The 21,879-nt window shown below is 38.9% G+C and overlaps 1 protein-coding gene across 1 annotated transcript in view; it reads left to right on the top strand.

The window, feature by feature from the left end:
• COL25A1 (collagen, type XXV, alpha 1) overlaps positions 1 to 21,879 on the top strand; it is a 450,407-nt gene that overhangs the window by 423,322 nt on the left and 5,206 nt on the right. The window contains exons 35-38 of the mRNA XM_015426262.1: positions 147 to 200; positions 6,250 to 6,327; positions 10,427 to 10,465; positions 20,350 to 20,356. Of these exons, the coding sequence (XP_015281748.1) occupies positions 147 to 200; positions 6,250 to 6,327; positions 10,427 to 10,465; positions 20,350 to 20,356 (178 nt within the window). The remainder of the gene's footprint in view (positions 1 to 146; positions 201 to 6,249; positions 6,328 to 10,426; positions 10,466 to 20,349; positions 20,357 to 21,879) is intronic.

Here is a 21,879-nt window from a genome sequence, read left to right as displayed (position 1 = left end):
ATGGCCTACATTTGATTTTCCAATCATTTGGTTCAGTATTCCCTGCTTGTGCTTGTGTGTGCCTACAATTCAGCTGTATGCTAAAAGCAAACCCCACCTATCAATATACATAAGCCAATAGAGGTATTTTTGTTCATTTTTTATAGGGTTTCCCTGGTCCTCGTGGAGAAAAGGGTGATGTAGGAGAAAAGGGAGAAAAGGTGACCTCAATGCTATTAACTGTTGTTTGATTCCTTAGCCTAGTCAGCTGTTCTGTCCCAGCCCTATAATTTTGTCCCATTAAGTTTGACTTTTCCTCCTTCTGTGTGCCAAAAGCCAAGTCACAGATCTTTGCTAGACAAAGTCATCTGTCAGAATGTGAAACACAGCCTCTCTTCCATACCAAAAGGTCAGCACTTTCCATAATGGCATAGGAAAGGCTTTCTCCTCCAAGACTCCTGACAGTCTATGTTTGTTTATGAAAGAGTTACTGACAAGAGACATCGGAGTGGCAACAAGGTAGGAGACTGCTAGGCCTGACTGACAGTAAGTGTAAATCAATATAGCTCCATTGACTCCAATTTAATATATGCTGTATTTATACCTTGCAAGCGTCTGGCTCACAGCTGGATAGACCAGGGCTAAAACATTTGCTGCAACCCAGAGAAACTTAGGTACAATTAAATCCTGTTGTAACAGATAGCTAACCTCACAGTTTATCCTGCTGATGCGATTTCAGTGTGCCTCACTTTCTTCTGAGAAGCTGAGCTCTTTGTATAGTCACAAAAGTTCTTGCACATGCATCCACCCCTTGACCTGGATAGGAGCTTCTCTACAGAATTTAACAATGACAGTGTCTCATTGTATGGACAGTAATGCATGCAGAATTCTTGCATAGGCCAGAGTTTCCCTGTTGAACTCAATGAGGATCCAAAGAACTGTGAAACAACCTCAGGGAGCAAACAGGACTTGGTTTTCATCATGCAGCAGTTTTCATATAGCAGGGCATGCTGCTTATGAATCTGAGGGCAGTTTCCAGGGCAATTGGCATGGACACAGTGTGCTGGGGGGGTGTCAATAGTGTCATTGGGCAAGCTATTCTGAGTCTGAGAGCCACGAAGGCTTTTCCTGGCCGTTCAACAGCCAGCAATTATGACTGCCTCCTCTTGCTTTTGTTTTCGTTTGTTTCATTTTAAATATTCCAGTGCCATTTTCTGGCCCCGCAGTGTTCCCCAAATGGCTTGCAAAAACTAGACAAAAGCATGGGGAAAACACAATACAGTCTAAAACAGCAACAACAACAACACAACATGCTAGCTTTGGCAGACACTCAAAGATTGGGGATTTCACTGAAACTGAATGGTTATTCCTTATCATATGTTTGCGTTCTGTGTCATTTTAAAGACTGCTTTATTTTTATATGTGAGCAGCCTTGAGCTTAAGAAAATACACGGAGCTCTTAAATAAATGTATTAATTAAATGATGCAAGCCTCAGCAGTTCTTTGGATCCTACCCAATGGCAACAGCAGCTGTTAATACAGAATTCCTTGGACATTTAAGCAAATGGACTTTTTCATGGAAGCTCTGTATGGTGTCAGAGCAGTGATTCATCTTGGAAACATTGGGCTGAATCCAAAGGTCATTTTTCCACCAGCAGGAGGAGGAATTTTCACATTTACCCTCCCACTGCAAATCTCCACTTTACCCCCGCCCCCAGCTGTTCCTGAGGTCCCTTGCGTCCACCCACTGAGCAGCATTTCAGGAAGAGTGCTTGATTTGCAGGAGGAGATGGAAGGCCAAAATGTTCTGTTCCACTAGCAAAAGTGCCTTCCATCAGTATAAAGTGACCTGTGGCTCCAATCCAGTATTAGCCAAGGTGTTTTTTTTATTAGTCTTCCAAGCATAGAAATCCTGCAAAATGCACTTTAATTGATGTTACTTCCTGTCAAGTTTTTTTCACTGTCAAAATTAATGGTGGAATTAAACAGATGGTATGTAGACTCTACCTAGGTGAGGCCAGTGAATTAATGGTGAAATTAAAGAGATGGTATGTAGACTCTAGCTAGGTGAGGCCAGTGGATGCATCCCCGCCCCGTACCATGTTTTGTCCCACCTAATGCTTAAATATAAAAGCAGGCTTTTCAGTTGTGCCATGGCAGTTGCCATTTGTCAAAAAATGAAAGTTTCCTGTTAGAATATGTAAATTACTGTTCTAAAAAATCCCTCTTCAGGTGCTTTTATGGTGAGTACGGCAAGGTGCTCATAGGGGGGGGAAGGAGGGGTACGCAGCTGCTTCCTCCCTAGCTCTCTCCCCAGATACAAAGTGGCAAGGGAGAGTCCATACCCACCTGCTGTAGCCCATTGAGTGAGAACTGCCAGCTGCAGGGCGCATAAAATGACACGAGTGTTCCGCTGCGCATCCTTGACCTGGATAGCCCAGTTTAGCCTGATTTCAACAGATCTCGAAAACTAAGTAGGGTTAGCCCTGGATAATATTTGGATAGGAGATCACCAAGGAAGTCCAGGGTTGCGATGCAGGCAATGGCAAACCACTTCTGAACATCTTTTGCCTTGAAAACCCCATGGGGGTCTCCATAAGTCAGCTGTGACTTGACAGCAAAAAAAAAAAAGGCACTATGGCAGGGTAAGTTGTAATATTTATCAGTTTGTAACTGAGAAAAATTTAAAGATACCAATCTTTGAGCTAGTTAAATGAAATAGTATTTATTTATGTATACCCTAAATCTTCTCACCAATGGCAACCCAAAATAGTTTATAACATTTTTCTCCTGTCTTCCATTTCATCCTCACAACAACCTTGTGAGGTAGGTTAGGCTGAGGGTGCATGACTGGCCCAGGGTCACTCACTGAGCTTTCGTGGCAGAGTGAGGATTTGAACCTGGCTCTCCCAGATCCTAGTCTGACACTCTAACCACTATGTCATGTCTCTGAAGTATACATTATTAGGTTTACAGAACCTAAATTACCCAGCGTCACTGGAATAGCATCTTATTTTGTGCTATTGCAGTTGCCATTCTTAATCTCTTTACTGTTTTTGCAACCGAAGTCATAAACAGCAATGCAGTTGCTATGTTCCATCAGAACAATTTATTTTCTGACCAGTAGACTTACCATAATTTAGCCAGTGACATTAATGATGTCACTGCAGGTCTATAATGTTTTTATAACTACATGAGTTCCTAGGCTTTCCAGGAGCAAAGAATAAACCAGTATTTTGACTGAAATCTACCTTTTCCTTCCCTTTAAAATCTGTAAATGTAGATCCAAATCCTGAGTCATTAAGTGGTCACGCTTTTTAAAATCCTGTGGGGCAATTACTTTGACTGTAGAGCCAAAACAGACATGATGCAAGATTCCCCTGATTGGATCTCCCGAGATTTACTTAAAAACAGCCACTGGGCACTGCAAATTAGATTAGAATGGTAATGCTGGGGAAGAACACTTAACTCTTTCCATTGTACTATTTTATATTTTAAGCCTGCTATCAGCTGGAGGGTGGGGGGAGAAGGACCAGGCAAATACTGGTCTCTGTGGTTTTCTCACTCAGTAGGTCTAAAATAGCTGTTTCAGAGATGAGATCAATTTAAACTGTAATCCTATCAGGTCCATAGCTAATGCGGGGCCCATGGAGCCCGACCCCCTAACATTTCTTCCAGGGCCCCAACCTGAGCCTTATCTTCTCCTCCCCCTGAGCTCCACAGTAGCTATGTGCCTGTCGGTGAAAGGGGCTGTAGAGAATTGGCGGTCTGATCTTGCAAGACCATCTCCTGGTCAAACTTAAGAGTGAGTTTTTCTTCAAAGTTCTGCAAACAGGGAGAGGCTTTTGGATCAACACATGGAGGCTGAGAGTAGGGAAGGAGCTCGTGATCCCACTACTACTACCCATGCATTAAGAGAACTTCTATATAGGACCAATTTTTAACTCACGGTTATATCAAAATAAGCTTTTGAGATGTTACTTTCTTCTCCAAAGTACCACTACAAAACATTTTGGCACACAGACAAGACAGATTAATAATATTGGATGTTTGATGTAATACAGTATATCTCTCCATGGAAGTGTGTTTGGTTCTCATTTGAATGTTCATACAATATGTCATAGTATATCATGTGTGTTGTGTAATGTCATTTTTAATATATATGTATATATTTATCAGTAAGATAATTAATTTCTTACCTCAGTTGAAGTTGAAAGTGTAACGCTGTTAATCATCAAGAATTTATCGGTGATTTTAAAGAATGTGTCGTTGATGTTCCATAAAATTAAACAAATGGTATCAAACATTTTATTTTCTGCTGTAAATGGATGCATAATCTATTGTTTGGTGAGAAAAAGGGGGGGATGACCATTTGTTGTCTGTCATCCTAATCCTGCCTACCTAACAGAGGTGCATCCCTACATTCTCCTTTGAGCTTGCTTCCTTCCAATCCTTCTGCCTTTTTCACCTTTTTTCCTTACAAGCAAAATCTTTTCCGGAGCCATTACGTTGACAGCCCTCCCCTAGTTACTGATCATTTTATTTTACTAATTTGCCTTCTGCCATTCCCCCATCTTTCTTTAATACTCTTGATTATCCCTATTTATGCTTTAGGTACAACTGTGGTGGTTGTTTTTTTGTTTTGTTTTGTTTTGTTTTATTAAAACGAGGCACTTCTGGTTTTTGTTTTGTTTTGTTTTATTAAAACGAGGCACTTCTGGTTTTGTTAAAAAAAACTATGAGTGAGCCTGAAACTCATTTACCATTGTGATCAACTGGTCAGGTGTGAAATCAATTACAAATTAGTTCTCAAAATATTTCCTGACTACAAATGAGGTCACTTTGATGGATAGCAGCTATATCTTTTAAGCACACGATGTGTTCTAGATAGACTGACATTTGCTCTAAATGCTCTAGATAGACATTTGCTCTACATTCTGAAACTCCCAACTCATGACTGGATTTTTCAGTTTCACGTGTTGCTGTGTGATAAAGCTCTGCAAGTGATAGTCCAACCCATGAAGGATGCTGATGAATATTTTAAACTCTTTTTATTTTACCCAGGAAAAGCATTAGTGTAGCTATCAGTCACCATGGAATCCTTTTGCAGGTTTAGAAATGGAAGACAAACTTGATTCTCATGCTACCCATGAACCTTAATTGATCTGGCATAGAATGGGTTTGTGAGAACAAGTTTGGTCAAGACATAAACAGAACTGCCAAAGACACGTTTTTGCAGCAAGTAGTCACATACAACTCCAGAAGTGTGTATGTTATAACCATGTGGGCAGGGTGAATTTTTTTCCTCCATGCAAACGTCACCTGGTTCACAGAGACATGACCATTTTCTTGGGGAAGAACTCCAGAAAATCATCTCCCACCTCACTGTGGTAAAATATGAAATGAGATTTGGTGAATGCACTAGAACTTCTATGTCTACAAGAGACATGGCTGAGTGGGCTGAATTACTTGAAGGGCTTTGCAGATGCCAGATAGTTTCAAGCTCTGCTTTAGGATTCTAAGCATCCATAACAATGGCATCACTAGAGAAGCTTGAGGCCATAAAGAGATGCACTTGTCGCTTATAGTCATCATATAATACACTATTTCCTTATAATGCATAATTCAAACTAGAACACAGTGGTAAGTGTCCTTTCAATCCTCTTTTGGCTTAAAAATATTTTCAGATGTCTTTTTCTTCTCACAAAAGAATGAAACATTTGTTTTATCCAAACCATTGTGTCCACAGGGGGAAAAGGGAAAGAAAGGCAAAAAGGGGCCTAAAGGGGAGAAAGGAGAACAGGGTGCCCCTGGATTAGATGCACCTTGCCCATTGGTACGTCTCACTTGTGTATTAGAAATGTCTCCTCTTACAGTAGACAATATTACAAAATGGTACAAAGTAAAGAGGGGCAAGCTACAACTTTTGCATAATGCTTGGTATTTATTCAGACCAAAGGAACCTAGTCCTTCAAGTTTAAAGTTCTAATGAGCTTTAGCCTATATCTACCAAAGGTATTATTTTGAAGATAATTCATTTGCTGTGCATAAAATCTACTTACAGATACTAGCTCTCGTTAGCTAATGTATTACTTATTCCCACATATGGCTTGTTTTTAGGAAACAAAATACCAGCATTGTCATAGATCAGCCTTCCTTGTCAGCTTGCTCCTCTTTCGTTCTGTTTTTTATTTGTTTGTTTGCTCCAGCAAAGTCAATACAAAAGACATTTCTTTATTAGTAACACTGCAAGTTAATCTTTACAAACAGGGATTCCGTGGAGTTAAGGGGGAAAAAGGGGAGCCAGGCCAGCCTGGCCTGGATGGGCTGGATGCCCCTTGCCAATTGGTACAGTATTGATCTTTCCTACCAACCCTGCATGTGATTCCTGTGTTTCTAGTGGATTTTCCAATGTAAAGTTTAAAATTACCAGGCTTTACATTATGCGTCCTCATACATGCATGTGCATGACCAAACTGGCTTGCTTTGGTGATCATAACCAATATCTGGAGATCACATATCCTATCAACATTTGCAATATAACATTAAACATTTTTTTGCACCTGCATTATACAAAGTGGTTCTGAGTTTGTTGTATTCCAGCATTTGCAATAAGTATAATTTTTCCTTCAGGATTTTTGTCTGTCCCCCTCCCACCATTACCACCACCACCAAAAATGCTTTCTCCCCTACTTACTATGAATGAAATTCCTCTCTCCACTGACAAGCACAAAAGCCAGTACACAAAATACATTACTGACTGACTTGCATAATTTTTATGCTTGCCCTGCACATGGGTATGAATTTTATCCATGCTCTCTCCTGAACTTGTTTTACACATTTGAATCCTGAGTGCATTTATATTGGGTGGGTTAAAAACTTAAATAGGGATAATGTTAGTTGAGTACATAAACAAAAATAAAAGTAAACCTTAATCCTAAACACATAATGTAAAATCAAGGGTAGTTATTTCCCCAGTGATCATATAGATATGGTGGCTCCACTGTGTACATGTAGGCCCCAAATCATTGTGAGCTTAGAAGTCTGCCCATGGAACTTCTTTACCTGTAAAATATCTCTCATTAGCAAGAGTTGCCAACCTCCAGGTGGTGGCTGGAGATCTCCCACTATTACAACTGCTCTCCAGGCAACAGAGATCAGTTCACCTGGAGAAAATGGCTGTGTTGGAAGGTGGGCTCTGTGAGGTCTTTCCCATCCCCAAACTGCACCTTCCCTAGGCTCCACCTCCCAAAATATCCAGGAATTTCCCATCCCAGAAATACCAACCCTATCATGAGTATCAATAGAAAGGACTGTTTGTTGCTTCTTCGTTGAATTGAAAGAGGAGATATATTCACAGGAGTTTCTTGTGTGCCGTGAACTAGGACCAAGACCATTCTAGTGCACACATAGCGTATGAATGGGAGCTACTCCAGTCTGTTCAATATTTGAGAATGCTTTACACACACAGTGTTCTTGCAGCTGATGTAAAGAGCTTCCTCTAATATGGAAGAATATGGGTCAAATCCTTCTTGTGGAGATACCCATGTATGCATCATAGCTCCATAGAGTTTTATACTGAAGACAACGTGTTTAAGATTAGGGTGTACATTTGTTTGTGTAAAGTTATATCTGATGAAGGGAGCTTTGACTCTCAAAAGAATTTACTCCCCAAATCTTTTTGGTCTCTAAGATGCTACTGGATTCAAAGTGCAATCGTAAAAGCACTTTCCTGAGTCTAAGCCCCAGAATCCATAGGATTATGAGTTGACCTGTTTAGGATGGCTCTGATACCCATATAGGATGCATAGACAGGATCTCATTGATGTAAGTGTGGTCCTCACAATCAGTTCCATTGAGGATTGGAATGGTATGCACATTTGAAAATGAACTCTCAGATTTGATAAGAAACGTATTGGCCTGCAGCCCAAAGCCCCAACTGTCTTTGTTTCTTAAACGTTTTAGTGTAACAGCCTTTCCTTTAGAACTTAATTTCCCACAATATACACCACACTTCCCTACTCTATGTTAGCATGAGATCAAGCCCCTACCTATACTAAAATTCTACTCATTGATCCTTCTCCCTTGTACCAATCTGGCAACACTCGTTATTTTCAAGAATATACAAAATACATTTTGATTCTTTTTTTCATTGTAAAATCAGCATTTTGTACACATTTCTAGAGAACGCCAAAGTTTTATGGTTAGCAGAGATGATCTGCATGTTCTGTTGTTCTTTGTATAGCTAAGCACGATTTTCTAAAGATGATTGTTAAAAGTTAAGACAGTTTTATTTAAAGCACAATGTTTCTAATTTAAATTGTTAGGACAGACCATTTCTGAGTATGTAGTATATAGCTGGCTTGCCTCTGTTTAATGATAACATGCAGTTCATGTATTTGGTTGTGAGTCAGTCAAGCATGCCTACAATAATTTTTCCCAAACATGTTTGCCTCAGAGTATCGTTTCTGTCTGGAGGTACCTTATAGGCAGGCAGTTGTAGACAAAAGTGCTAAGTAACTGACCACATTTTGCTCTAGATATAGAAGAGAAAGCTCAATGGAATTGCTGGAGCTGCTCAAAAGTGTTTGCAGATAAGAACAAAATTCCAAATTCAAGTACACAGCTTTCCTATTAAAATGTGTATGTTTGTAGGGTCAGACATTTATTAACAGATGAATCATGTAAAAGAACTCTTCATGAAACTGCCCCCTTCACTGATCAGCTCATCACTAGTCTGGGTGAACTGGAAATCAGCCACTCCCCAAACCAGCAGAACCAGAATGATTGGATTTACCTGATTGGCACCCTGATTTCCACTAGTTATTTGTCTGCACTTCCACGTTAATGTTTTCTGAACAATAGTAATGATATTTCATCCCAAACTTCAAGGAGGATTTAGGATATGGCTTTCAGTGTGATTAAAGACAATCCACTTAAAAGCAAGCCAATGAAAACAGTGGAACTAAATATACATTTAAATTCAAGTACTCTGACAAATATTTTAATGAACCAGACTGCAACAGGGATGCCAGCCATCAGGTACGACCTGGGGATCCCCCAGAATTACAGCTCATCTCCAGATTAGAGATCAGGTCCACTGGAGAAAATGGATGCTTTTAAGGATGGACTCTATGGTGCTGTACCCCACTAAGGACCTTGTCATCCCCAGGTTCCATCCCCAAATCTCCAGGAGTTTCCAACCTGGAGCTGGCAAACCTACCCCCCTCCCATCTTCCACTGGTGGCCAGAGGGGACCTGGCAATCCTAGGCTACAAGTAGGTTGTTCTGGCTCTAGCTAACCAAAAGTTTAAAATTGTTTAATTGTTCTATGTTGCTAACAATGGCCAGGATCAAAAGCTCCATATGGAGAAGCTTAATTACCGGTATGTGTAGTGGGGATTTAGAAGATTCCATTCCCTTGAACGATCTAACAAGCTGTTCCCAGATCTCAAGTGACCTTTGGGAACATCTTTTCCCAAACCAGCTATGATCAATACAGGAAATCCAGAAATCTTCATTATACCTGCAGAAGCTCATTGAAAAGCACACAGAACTGTTTTGATCCCAGTTGAGTCAGTCATCTGCCAGAGCACAACATAATAGTTCAGTACCATATTAGGAACTCAAATGCTGATTATGATTAGTTTTAGTGAATTTCGTTCCTTTGGGTTTGTCCCCCCCCCCCGAAAGCTTTCATTATAAAAACAACATAAATAGCAACTCAGGGAGGGGGCCATACAAGTCAGCATGTTTGTGGGCAGCTAGCCAATCACTGAACTGACTTATCCTAAAAACCCAGACAGAATTGATACACTCTGGCTCATGGAAAGGATTGTTCATATTTCTGAAAAGTTTAGCATTGTCCAGTGCTGCACCCACACATAGTTGGATATTGTGTTATTGCTGCACTATAGCAATCCGTTGCTACTAAGTGGATTTATCTACACAGGCAAATCCAGCTGGGAATCATTGCTATAGTCCAATGAGAATACCATATTCAATGATGTGTGGATATTGTTCAGGCCTCTCTGTTCTAATGGACTAAACAATCCATTTTACAGCTGATCCTGAGCACATGAACTGGTTGAGGCAGCCTATGATTTGCTTATTTTTGGACTGAGTCCCTTGTTGAAAACATCCCATTACCCCTGTTATGTTGACACTTAAACCATGCTTGCATGAAACACTTTATAGTGTTCCTAAGATTAAAAACCAGCCATTGATGGTGGTTGTTTTCTTTGTAAAATCTGAAGGACATAATATTTTATACATGTATGTATGTATATAAAGACTGCCATGCATCCCACCCATTATCTTATTGGATATTTGAATTTTACTCATCTTTCTAAATTAGAGTTGTACTTTTTAGAATATGGAGCTAGATGAGTGTTTGTAAGGTATATTATCAAACTAATAACACTTTTGAATTTTCTCTCTGAAACAGGGGCCAGATGGGTTACCAATGCCTGGCTGTTGGCAAAAGGTAAGGCACTGCAAAAGCTGTTTTGCTTCTTATTGTTTCATTGTGTTCCCCATAGTGTCAAGCACCAATGCACAAAATTCGATCAGTCCATGGATGGCACGGCAGAACATTAACAAAATTCTGAGAAAGCAAGGACACACAGTATTTTTTACAACGCTTGACAGTAAAAACAAATGAAAACAAATAACTGTCATTTTAAATTGTGCATTCAGTTTAAGAAGTGGAATGTTGAAAGTTCTACATGATATAGACATATTGGCTTAGTCCATATGCAATGCACAAAAATGGGTTGCTTTAATCATTAATTATTTTAATTAATCCTTTCACAAACAATTAGTCAAATCCTGGGTTGCCTTGACAATTGCTAGTATCATCCATTTTGCTCTTTCCCCTGCCTCCTACACATGCCTGGGATGCCAGCCTCCAGGTGGGACCTGGGGATTCCTCGGAATTACAGCTCATCTCCAGACTACAGAGATCAGGTCCACTGGTGAAAATGGATGTTTTGGAGGGGGGGCTCTATGGCACTGTACCCCACTGAGGTCCCTGTACTCTGCAGGCTCCATCTCCAAATCTCCAGGAGTTTCCCAATCTGGAGCTAGCAATACTACCCCCCCCCCATCTCCTGCTGGTGGCCAGGGGGACCTGGCAATCCTATGATCCCGCTGCATTGCAGTTAAGGCCCAAGTTGGGGAACAAGTACCTGTTTATGTATCACATGAAACCATAATTAAGACTGTTAATAAATCAACTTCAAGTAATGATTTTGGATCCTGACTTGACATTAGGAGAGTGGCCTGCATTTGGACAATCATCACCTTAGGCATTGTTAGTTTAATTAAGCCATGCTTTCTCATGATGTCTGAACCAAGCCATGGGGCTAGAGATTTGAGTGCTAAAATACTAACCTTGTCAATTTCTTTTTTTTTATCTCTTTGCAGTGATGAATCTAACTTTGCAAGCATGAAGTTGTGTATATAAAACGCTCCACCTCTTGTATTTATAGTTGAAAATGGAACAATTGATTTTACAAGTGTGAAATATGTTTACACGTAGCAGCTTCTACTTGTTTGCAGTAGTCCATGTGTACATCTATTCGTCATGTACATCTGCAATCCAGCAAAATAGAAACTATGTGAGAAACTTGCAAAATCAAGTATTAGTCTCTCTCTACGGAGACCAGTCATAGACATATGAGTTGTTACTGCAAATTTACTTTATCTTTTCTTTTTTTTTGGCTCATGGTCCTGCATGGACAATAAGTGCCATGAACGAGTTTACATGAAATTGTGACCAAATATGAGCTCAGTGCTATGAAATGTACTGTACCGGTTTGCCAATGGAATATAGTGACGTTGCTTCCATGTTCACATTCATAAGCACTTCATTGGATCGTAGCTCTAGTACTTTGCTTATGCTGACTAAAATCGAAAGCATGACTTGCGTGCCAAAACAGCTTGTTTGTGTGATCGCCTCATATGCTCCAGTGGCTGTTTGACGTGACATTTGATTCAGTTGTCTGAATTGTTCTCTTTTTTTGTCATCTCAAGGGAGTCACACCATGGCTTATTGCAAAAAAATGATAACAGGAGATTAGACGATGGTTTCCAATTTGGAGGGAAGTGCGATTCCTTCTGAAGGTGGATGGCCTTTCAGTTTTCGGGGTCATGCAGCCACCTTTGCCAAAACGGATGCCACCTGTTTCATCAGCATCCGTTTGCTTGCACTGCTCACAGTCACGATGCATTCATCTTGGAAGGATGTCAGCAACAGGCCCTTGTTGACTGTTTCACCAAGAAGAAAAGAAGCATGAAGATTTTCTTTGTGAGTAGCTTGACAGAGTTGCAGAGAAACACCAAACGGATCATTTGATGACAGGCCCCAGCATCAGCTGGAGGACAATGTGACTGTATTCAAGGATTGGTGCAGTATGTGTTTCACATATTGTATTTTGGGATTGTGAAGGGGAAAGCAAGTATTCTTGGCAAAAGACACCTTAAAAATGCCTTCCTCTGGAAATATGGAACAGATACGGATTTATGTGGATTAACATTTGGGTTTTAGGTGTTCCTGATTAAATGACAAACTTTTGTAAGATTATGGAAAATATATTTAATTTAATGTATTTCATGATTCAGTTCACTAATCTCTTCTACAGATACGTAGATTTTGAGGAACACCACTTGTGTTTGGCTTATTTGAAAGTTATCTTTTCAGGGGACCTATGAGATCTTTACTTCTCCAAAGCAAAGAGCTGTTTATTTTTTTACTTATACAAGCTTATTTGATTATATGGCTTTTTTTCTTCAACGGTTACATTTTGAACTATCCTAATTCAAAGAATATGGAGGAGAGAGGGAGAAGAATGATTATTGCACAATAGTCACAGACAGTACATTACAAATGTTTTCCCAAATATATACAATATTTGCATCAGACTTTTAATTACTAATTCTTTAATTTCTGTATTTGGAACACATTTTTAATGTTTATGCCTTATATTCATAAGACATATTTGCAGTGACCTTGATAAACTAATTTATGATGTTCACTGGGCCACCAGCCATATTTTAAAAATGTCTCTGTTAAAACTGGTTGCTACATTTTTATGTACATTCATGAGAATTCTTTTTATGCCTGACCAAATAAGATACGCATGTAACAATAATAATTAATGTTAGTACTAATGTTAGTAGGATGGAAATGTATTTATCATGTAATCATCAGTTTCTGCAAACTGTAATATACATCATCTTGAAAACAATGTTAAAGTGATTACACTACCAAATATTAGCTCAATACTGCCTTAACCATGAGTGAACAATGACTACCCTATAAACCTTAAATTTTTATTTTTATTTAAATTTCGTATTTCAGAATATCAGAGCTGTCACAAAAAAGGACTGTATTTCTAATTTAAAACCATTTTTTTCAGACAGCAGACTTTTTAATGACAACTTTAATCTTGATGCATTTATCTTACATTTTTTTAACAATAGTTTTGCCAGAGGTTCATTGCTGAGAGCCTGGAAAAATCAAAATGCTTAAGGAACTCAGAGAAAGGGATGCTTTTCATCCCAAATGCTTTCTTGTGTTGCTTTCTTTTATTGGAAGTGACTCCAAGTGCACAGAAAAGCAAGAAAAATTTCTTTTAAAAGTAAATAAAATAAATATAACTAGTGAGAAAATAGACCTTCTAACTTTTAACAGTCCAAAGCCTAACCTTACTATATACTAACGCAATTTATCTATAATTAGAGACATCCCAATATACAATTAATGTATCAATTCTAAACCTGAACTTAGAATAACAGCTCTTGGAAAATATCTTCTGTAAACAAGGTACCTGTAAGCAGGGAAGTACATTCCAATAATTTTCTGGAAGTTTATTAATATTGTGAGGTATTTCAGCTATAGTGGCTCCATTTCTGTCTTTTGTTTTTATCTGAAGAATCCCTATATGGATAAACAGAACCTTGCTTCCCCTTTCTGCCTAGCATGCATGCTCAGGCAGGGCAGTCTGGGAGTGGGTGGTTTGCATGTCCCCATCTAGCCTCTTTGTTGTTCAATTCATGCAATCTCTGGAGGTGATGTAATTGGAGTGAGCACAGAGGAAGACTAGATTGGAATTCAGGACACATGCATGCATTCTCTAATGCCTAACATAGTGCCTGTAAGCATGGAGACTGGGGGGGGGGGCACAAGGGTAAAACGAACTTTTGGGGGAACCCTTAGCAGGCAAGCACTACACTACAAGGAAGGATTTTACACCAAAGATTTCCAGTCTTTCAGCCCCTATTTTTAGAATGAAATTAAATTCAAACACGGTGATCAGAACACACCAGTCAACACAAGATATATTTTGCTCAGCATATGAGCAGGCCTTTGATAGGCATACAAATAAAACGTGATTTGAGTATGTGGAATATTATTACTGACATGTCCAGCTGCAATTGCTATTATTGTGGCAATTCTTCCCAGCTGCTGTAATGACAAGGAAGTGATGCCAACTGTATGGATAATCATGAATGCGTATCTAGAAATGTTCACATATTTTTCACATGAGCCACCTTTTGACTTCTTTTCTTTTTTTAAAAAATATGTTGTCCGTAAGAATTTGGCATAAAATTACATTTCAGCCTATTTATTAATTTTAATTCTGATTAATTGCAAATTCACCCAAATGCTTTTGCTTCATGGTAGGAGAACTCCATTCCATTATTAACTTTGGTACTATCCTTTTAGATTCATGCTGTTGTAATCTGACCAGATGGATTATTAACAGTAGTGGGAGATACTGCAGTGGTATGTGCTTCTCATAGAAATATCTATTTGTATTATCTGATACAAGCTTGAATGTGCTCAGTTCTGTCAGCACAAACACGTTTTGAAGACTTGCTGTGCCTTTGCATGGACCTGTAACAATTATTTTGGTGCTATTTTTTTCCTTTTCATACAGGATGTCTCCAGTGTAGGAATTCTGGTCTAGCCATTACAGCTGTAGTAACATTCTTACTATCGATCTTTCATGTTAAAGTGTGCTTTTTTGCTAGTTAGAGCTGTTTTTCCTTTCAAAAAATGGAAGCAAAATGAGCTTGCATAGGCTCAACATCCCCTTGCTTTCTTTTTTTCTTTAGTGATTACCCTTTTTCTTTGACTGCTTGTTCAATACCTATTTGGTGCTTGTCTTCATGGGTTTTTTTTTCCAGTTAACCAAGAAACAGTATGCCTGAAAGCAATATTTCAGATTAATCTTCCTTTTTATTTTCATAAGCTAAGAACTGTTGTCTCTGTAAAGGTGCTTCAAAACAAGTGTAAGAGATAAGATGGGTTCCCAATGTTCATGTAACGAAACATATTATTTTCTTTTTGTGAGAAAGTTTACAGCTTTGGAATCATTGGAAAACATTATAGATAGGCTGAATTAGATCATGAGCTCTAGTTACCTACTTCTTGTGAATATAGCTTCTTCGGGTGCATGTGCAGAATTCTCCCATCTACTTGTGTGCTGGAGCAAATGGATACATGGGAGTTCCATGCGTGCACTGAAACATCTCAAAGTTACAGAACTTTGGAGCAGTCAACTCTGATGTCTGGCTGTATAAACAATAATAATATATACTTACAAGGACCTGAAACACATTGTGCTCTGAAGTCAGTATTATGTACAGTGTTGGAAAGTTTTAGCTTTATATATCATTGTTATATTATTGTTTCATTTAGTGTTTTTGGTTTTCTTTCAGTTAATGAATCCACTGATAAAATATTGCCTTCTGGTGCAATGCAAAAAATTTTTAAAAACCCAACCCAGATGTTTCAGCTGGTTTAAAACCATACAAGTGACAATCCAGTAAGGATGGTCCTTATTCACTATTTGGGTGCAAGACTGGTTGGTTTATACAGGGCATTGCTAATTATGAGAATATGTTGTTGGGCTGGTTTGGGGTAATAGAGCTATTCTGTGGAATTATTTTAAGAGTAAAAGTCATAGTAATGGACACAGTTATGATTATAAGGTTGTTGATGATGGCATCCATTGTCTTTAAAGGCTTCCTAACCTCCATTACTCAGACATTTTTATCTGTATATCTGTATCTTTTGAGTTTTAGTTAGGAAAAGTGTTCTAATTTTCACACAAACTCTACTTTTCAAGGGATGCATGAAAAGAGAACATGATTCCCACTAGTTCTAGACATAGGGTTGCCAGCCTCCAGGTGGGGCCTTGGGGATCTCCCGCTCTTACAACTAATCTCCAGCTGATGGAAATCAGCTCCCCTGGAGAAAATGGCTACTTTGAAGGGTGGACTCTATGGCATTGTACCATGCTGAGGCCCCTCCCCTCCCCAAACCCCAACCTTTCCTGGATCCACCCCCAAAGTCTCTAGGTATTTTCCAATCCAGACCTGGCAACCCTATCTAGACAACAATCTGTATCTTTCTTCAACCAGTATATATATTTTTAAAAAGCTAGCATTTTTCTTGTAAGGCAGTTTGGCAAGCTTCTCAAAAAAATCAGTTGTTGGCCTAGCATTATAGACGAATGCCTATCACTTTGACTGCATGACTATTGCTGTTTGAACATATTGTGTCTTTGAAAAGTGCCATCAAGTCGCAGCTGACTTACGGTGACCCCAGCAAGGGGCTTTCAAGTCAAGTGAGAAGCAGGGGTGGTTTGCTATTGCCTTTCTCTGCAGAGTCCTTCTTGGTCTCCCAACCAAGTGCTGACCCTGCTTAGCTTCTGAGATCTGATAGGATCTGGCTGCACCATGCTGCCTTCCTTCCCTTCAACATATTACAGAAGTTGCAAAAAAGAAAACAATGAAAGGGAGAGTAAATATCCTTAAGTATTAGAGTTCAAGCAGTTTTTGTATCTGTGTTTTGTATCCCCTTTATGTTGCTCAAAAAACAGAATTGTCATTCTTTGGAGATCAGAAAACCTTATTTAACCTGGGACTGTCAGTATTTTACCTCTTTACATTTAGTGGAAATTCTAGTGGAATTTCTGCTCTTGGTACGTCTCTGAGATACTTTGACAACATTTGATTTGAGGAAAAAATTACGCTTCAAGTATTGTAAATGCAGGCCACAATCCACAAGGAGGTTTTCCCGTGCAAAGTCAATCCAATGAATGAGAATTGTTCTAATGTGTGCTCTATCTGGGTTGGATCCAATCAGGTTTTTCATTCAGCCACACCCAGTTCCCTTCTTTTTACAGGTATGGCTTTTGTATATGGAGATCTCATGATTCTCCAGTATAGCCTATGTTGGTGATCAAAAGGATTCCTCTGAACTTTTTCACCAGCATACAAAAGTGGGTCTATCTAGCCCAGTCATCAAGAGTGGGCTTTGCACCAAATAACTTCCCCAGGGATTGTGCTTGCACATTGTGGATATTTAGTCTTTGTACATTTTGGGGGAAATATAATATCATGGAGCCTCGTAACAATTTTTAAAGGTGTATGTATCTGTTTTTTGCTTTTTCCTTTGGGAAATATTACATTTTTATTTGTATTTTTTACTTTTAAAAAATTTATCCACATGTGCAGTTCTTTTTGTATTTCATAATTGTCTTTCCTTAGCAACAAAAAAAGGGAATCTGCAATTGAGAGGGAATTTTCGCTGCTTGTTGGAAGCATTATAACAGGTCATTTCCATATCACATATTCTGTCATATCACTGTAAAAACAATGTGACTGTGTAAATAATTGCAAAATCTAATTTACTGTTTTACATTTGTTTCACATTTCTACTTTATGATGGCCTCTTCCTCAGATTTAGTTTAGATCTGAGCCTCATCAAACTGTTTTGAGTTCTTTCTCCTGATTTGTCCTGTTTGTTTCAGTTTTTAAGATTTCAGTTTATTTGAGTTTTGTATTGGTTTTTGTCCCTGGGTTGTGAGAAGTTGATCTTCAAAATTATTTTTACACTATTTATGATTTATTTTCATAATGTAAAAAGTGTGTAATTATTAAACTCTTAATCTTATTACAGAGGCTCATTTTTATTGCTACAAAGCCTTCCCCCCCCCCGATTGTGAAACCTGTCCTTGCTCTGCATAGCATCTTTCTAAAAGACATCCTGTTAAAAAAGGAGTAATATGTTTTAAAAATCTATTGGTCTAAGATTCTATATTCAACATATCAGAGGCTTTCTTCTTCATCTGGAATTGTGAAAAGGTCTAAATCCACACATTCTATGAATTATAGGAGGGGTCCCAAGCTTTTTGAGCCTTCGGGCACTTTTGGAATTCTGACACAGCATGGGGGTCCCAGCAACAAAATGGCTGCCATAAAATCGCTTCTGCAGGAGGTGGAGCCAGCTACAAAATGGTCACCCCAGCTTACCTTCAGTTACACAGTTAAGATCCTTGTGCTTTGGTAGCAGCCACTGCCAAAGCAACATTTTTAAAAATCTGCACAGGCGATCAGAAGCTTTGCTGGGCAAAAGCCTTCCTTGGCCCCACCCACTTTCTAAAAGGCCTTGGCAAGTGCCCTGGCACCTGCAGGCACCACATTGTGGACCCCTGAATGATAGCATTCTAATCACGTGCTTCTTTCATTTTTTTCTTCCATGTTTACCACAACTCTTTAGTCAAAATTCTCTCTCAAATCAAGAGTAAAAGAAACAAACACAGGATGAGCTGAAAAAGCTCTGTCTACTGCCCCCAAGCATGTCCACATACATCTGATAATAAAATGGTCTTTGTTGGAGCTAGCTGGGAAATAACAAATAATCTACCATGATAAATATCAGGAGAATCAAAAAATGTGGTGGAAATAACAGGATAGCAGCATTATCTCCATAACATAAAGTATGTAGCCACATGATGCCATTCACTTACAGTAACGACCATAAATAAGCTGAGGGAGTGCCTCATCACCAAACACTGAAGCTGAAGCCCCATCAGATAGCTGCTGGATTGTCAACAACTGTCCAGCAAAAATCCTGTAACCATTCTGGTTCCAGGTGTATTTATGGCTTCCCTTCTCATAAGGCTGAGAGGTGAACTTGGATACTAGGCAAGTCTGAGTTTTCGTATCTATGTCCATATTTTAAAGCAGTCTAAAAGGAGGACACAGTTCTTGTTTTAGGCAAGAGGAACATCACAAATCCGTCATCTTACGAATAGCTAATAACCTGGCTTATATGCATCCTAAATACTTTAAATACAGTTAAGTGTATACACTCGATATTGGCTCTTTAAAATCTGCAGTCATATTTTATCCTATAAACACAGCATGGAATCCTTAAAGGACTGCTTGATATCCTCTCAGTTTGTCATAAGCTTTGTAACCTTTTGTATTAATTGGACTGCACTGCATGCCTAGAGTAATATCCCCAGCTTTTCATCAGCGATTTTGAAAGCTGCCTTTTACCATTTTCTTCTTTTTAACAGCTGCTTTCCACAGGGTATAGAACTTACAGGAGCACAAAGGCCACTTTGGCTTCAGAGCATTATGGTTTAATAGCACTTCAGTAAATTTATAATTGCATTGCAGTAAAGATTTCACACAGGTCTGGGGATAACTTTTTACTTGTCTGAAAGTTTTGTTCCAGCCCCAGGATTGCCATCTAGTGGTTCAATCCTAAGAAGGCCATTCTAGAGAAGCAAATGATGGTAAAAGGCATTGGTTTGTATTTGCACACTATTTTGCCCATTTCTGTTTTTTGCTTGGCCCCTTCCACCAAAACCATTCCTTCATAGACCAGACAATTGGTCTGTCAAGGTCAGGACTGTCTATACTGGCTGGCAGTGAATCTCCAGGTTGTCAGGCAGATGTCTTCTGCAACACCTACTACCAGATGCTTTAACTGAACATGCCATGAATTGAATCTGAGACCTTCTGCATGCAGTACAGTTACTCTACCACTGAGCCATGGCCACCTCTCCTTTTTTAATATTTTTTTTAAATTTTCAACATATAAAACAAATATAACCCACCTCTCCTTTTTTAATATTTTTTTTAATTTTCAACATATAAAACAAATATAAAAGGGGGAAATTCAATTTCCATTTCGTCAATATCATATTGATGCCTAATTTATCATACATTTGTATATTTCACCTTGTAGCAATAATCTTGTCGCTTGCAAATATATCTTATTTATAGAATAAATGTCCTTAAATATAGTTTAAATGGCTCTGTTGATTACTTGGAATAATCTTCAAATCATTGGTAAAATCTTGACCATGTATTCTTGAATACAGTCTCTGGTTGTCCTTTCAAAATCAGAGTTAGTTTGTCCATTTCTGCTGTTTCTTACATTTTACTTAAAAGTTCTTGTCTTGAAGGTGTCTCTGTTGATCTCCAGTGTTTAGCATACAATATTCTAGCAGTTGTTGTTAAATACAATGTAAGATAAGAGTCTTCTCTTTTTTACAGTTTTCAGGTAAGATATTCAGCAAAAATATTTCTGGTATAAATATGGTACAGAAAATTTAAATGTTTTTGGTATAATGCCATTAATCCAAGCCCAATACTTTTTCGCTTTATCATATAACCACCACATGTAGTAAAAGAATCCCACCTTATTTTGACATTTCCAACATAAATTTGAACAATTAGGATCAAACTTAGCCAATTTATCAGGCGTAATATACCACCTATAAAACATCTTATACGTATTTCCTTATATGAAATTGCTTTTGTGATTTTTAAATTCTTTTTCCATACCTGTGACCATTGGTCTAACGCAATATTATGACCAAAGTTTTGCACCCATTTTATCATAACGTCTTTAATCACTTCGTCTTGTGTTTCATTTTCTAAAAGCAATGTATAATTTTTTTATAAGTTTCTCATCAACATACCTCAATATCTTATCTATTTCTAATATTTTGTTGTAAAAACCTGTTGGCTTATCTTTGCTATATCTTGATTCTATTTTAATTATTTGCCACCATGTTAAAGTTTCTATTGATTTCAGTTCATTTCTGTTATATAGAGTCAGACCATGGGTCCATCAAGGTCACTACTGTCTATTCTGAATCACAGCAGTTCTCCAGGGTCTCAGAAGTGTTTCACATCTTTTTAACAGGAGAGGCTAGATACTGAGCGTGCAATCTTCTGGAAGCCAGTGAGCCACACCCATTCATTCATTCATTCATTCATTCATTCATTCATTCATTCAATGTATACCCTGCCCTCCCTGCCAAGGCAGGCTCAGGGCAGTTTACATAGAATTCATATAAATACACTTAAAACCAGTCACAACACCATCATCGTAAAATAACATAACATTTCATTTAAAAAATCCTAAAATGCTAAAATGCTGGAACATGAGCTAATAAAGTGTGAGAGCAGAGGTGTAAAGTTAGCATGCTACTTAGCTGGTGATACAATCTTTATGGCATTCTCACCAGCTCAGTTTGTTCAACTTATTTGTGCAGCAGGCACAGACTGTAGGTGGTAGGCCATGGTACAGGGACACTCCTTGGTGTTTATGCAGATCCTTAGTCAAAGGCCTGGTGGAAGAGCTCCATCTTGCAGGCCCTGCAGAACTTTACAAGGTCCCACAGGGCCCTGATCTCTTTTGGGAGCTCGATCTACCAGTATGGAGCCACCACCAAGAAGGCCCTGGCCCTAGTTATAGCCAGACTGGAGTCTTTGGGGCCCGGGAGGGCCAACCGATTTTGGGACCCTGAATGCAGTGCTCTCTAGGGAACCATAAAGGGCTTTAAAGGTTAAAACCAGCACCTTGAAATGAATCCGGTATGCTATCGGCAGCCAGTGTAATGCTTTCAGTACAGGCTGGATGTGCTCCCACATAGGGAGACCCATCAACAACCTGGCCACAGCATTCTGCACTAGCTGCAGCTGGATTCGTGACAAGGGCAGCCCTATGTAGAGAGCATTACAGTAGTCCAATCTCAAGGTGACCATCGCATGGATCACTGTTGCCAAGTCATTGTG

The sequence above is a fragment of the Gekko japonicus genome, unplaced genomic scaffold, assembly GCF_001447785.1.
Source record: "Gekko japonicus isolate JY-2015 unplaced genomic scaffold, Gekko_japonicus_V1.1 scaffold173, whole genome shotgun sequence".
In the NCBI taxonomy this organism is placed as follows: domain Eukaryota; kingdom Metazoa; phylum Chordata; class Lepidosauria; order Squamata; family Gekkonidae; genus Gekko; species Gekko japonicus.
Note: the sequence above shows the minus strand (reverse complement) of the source record. Positions and strands in the feature narration are given on the sequence as shown.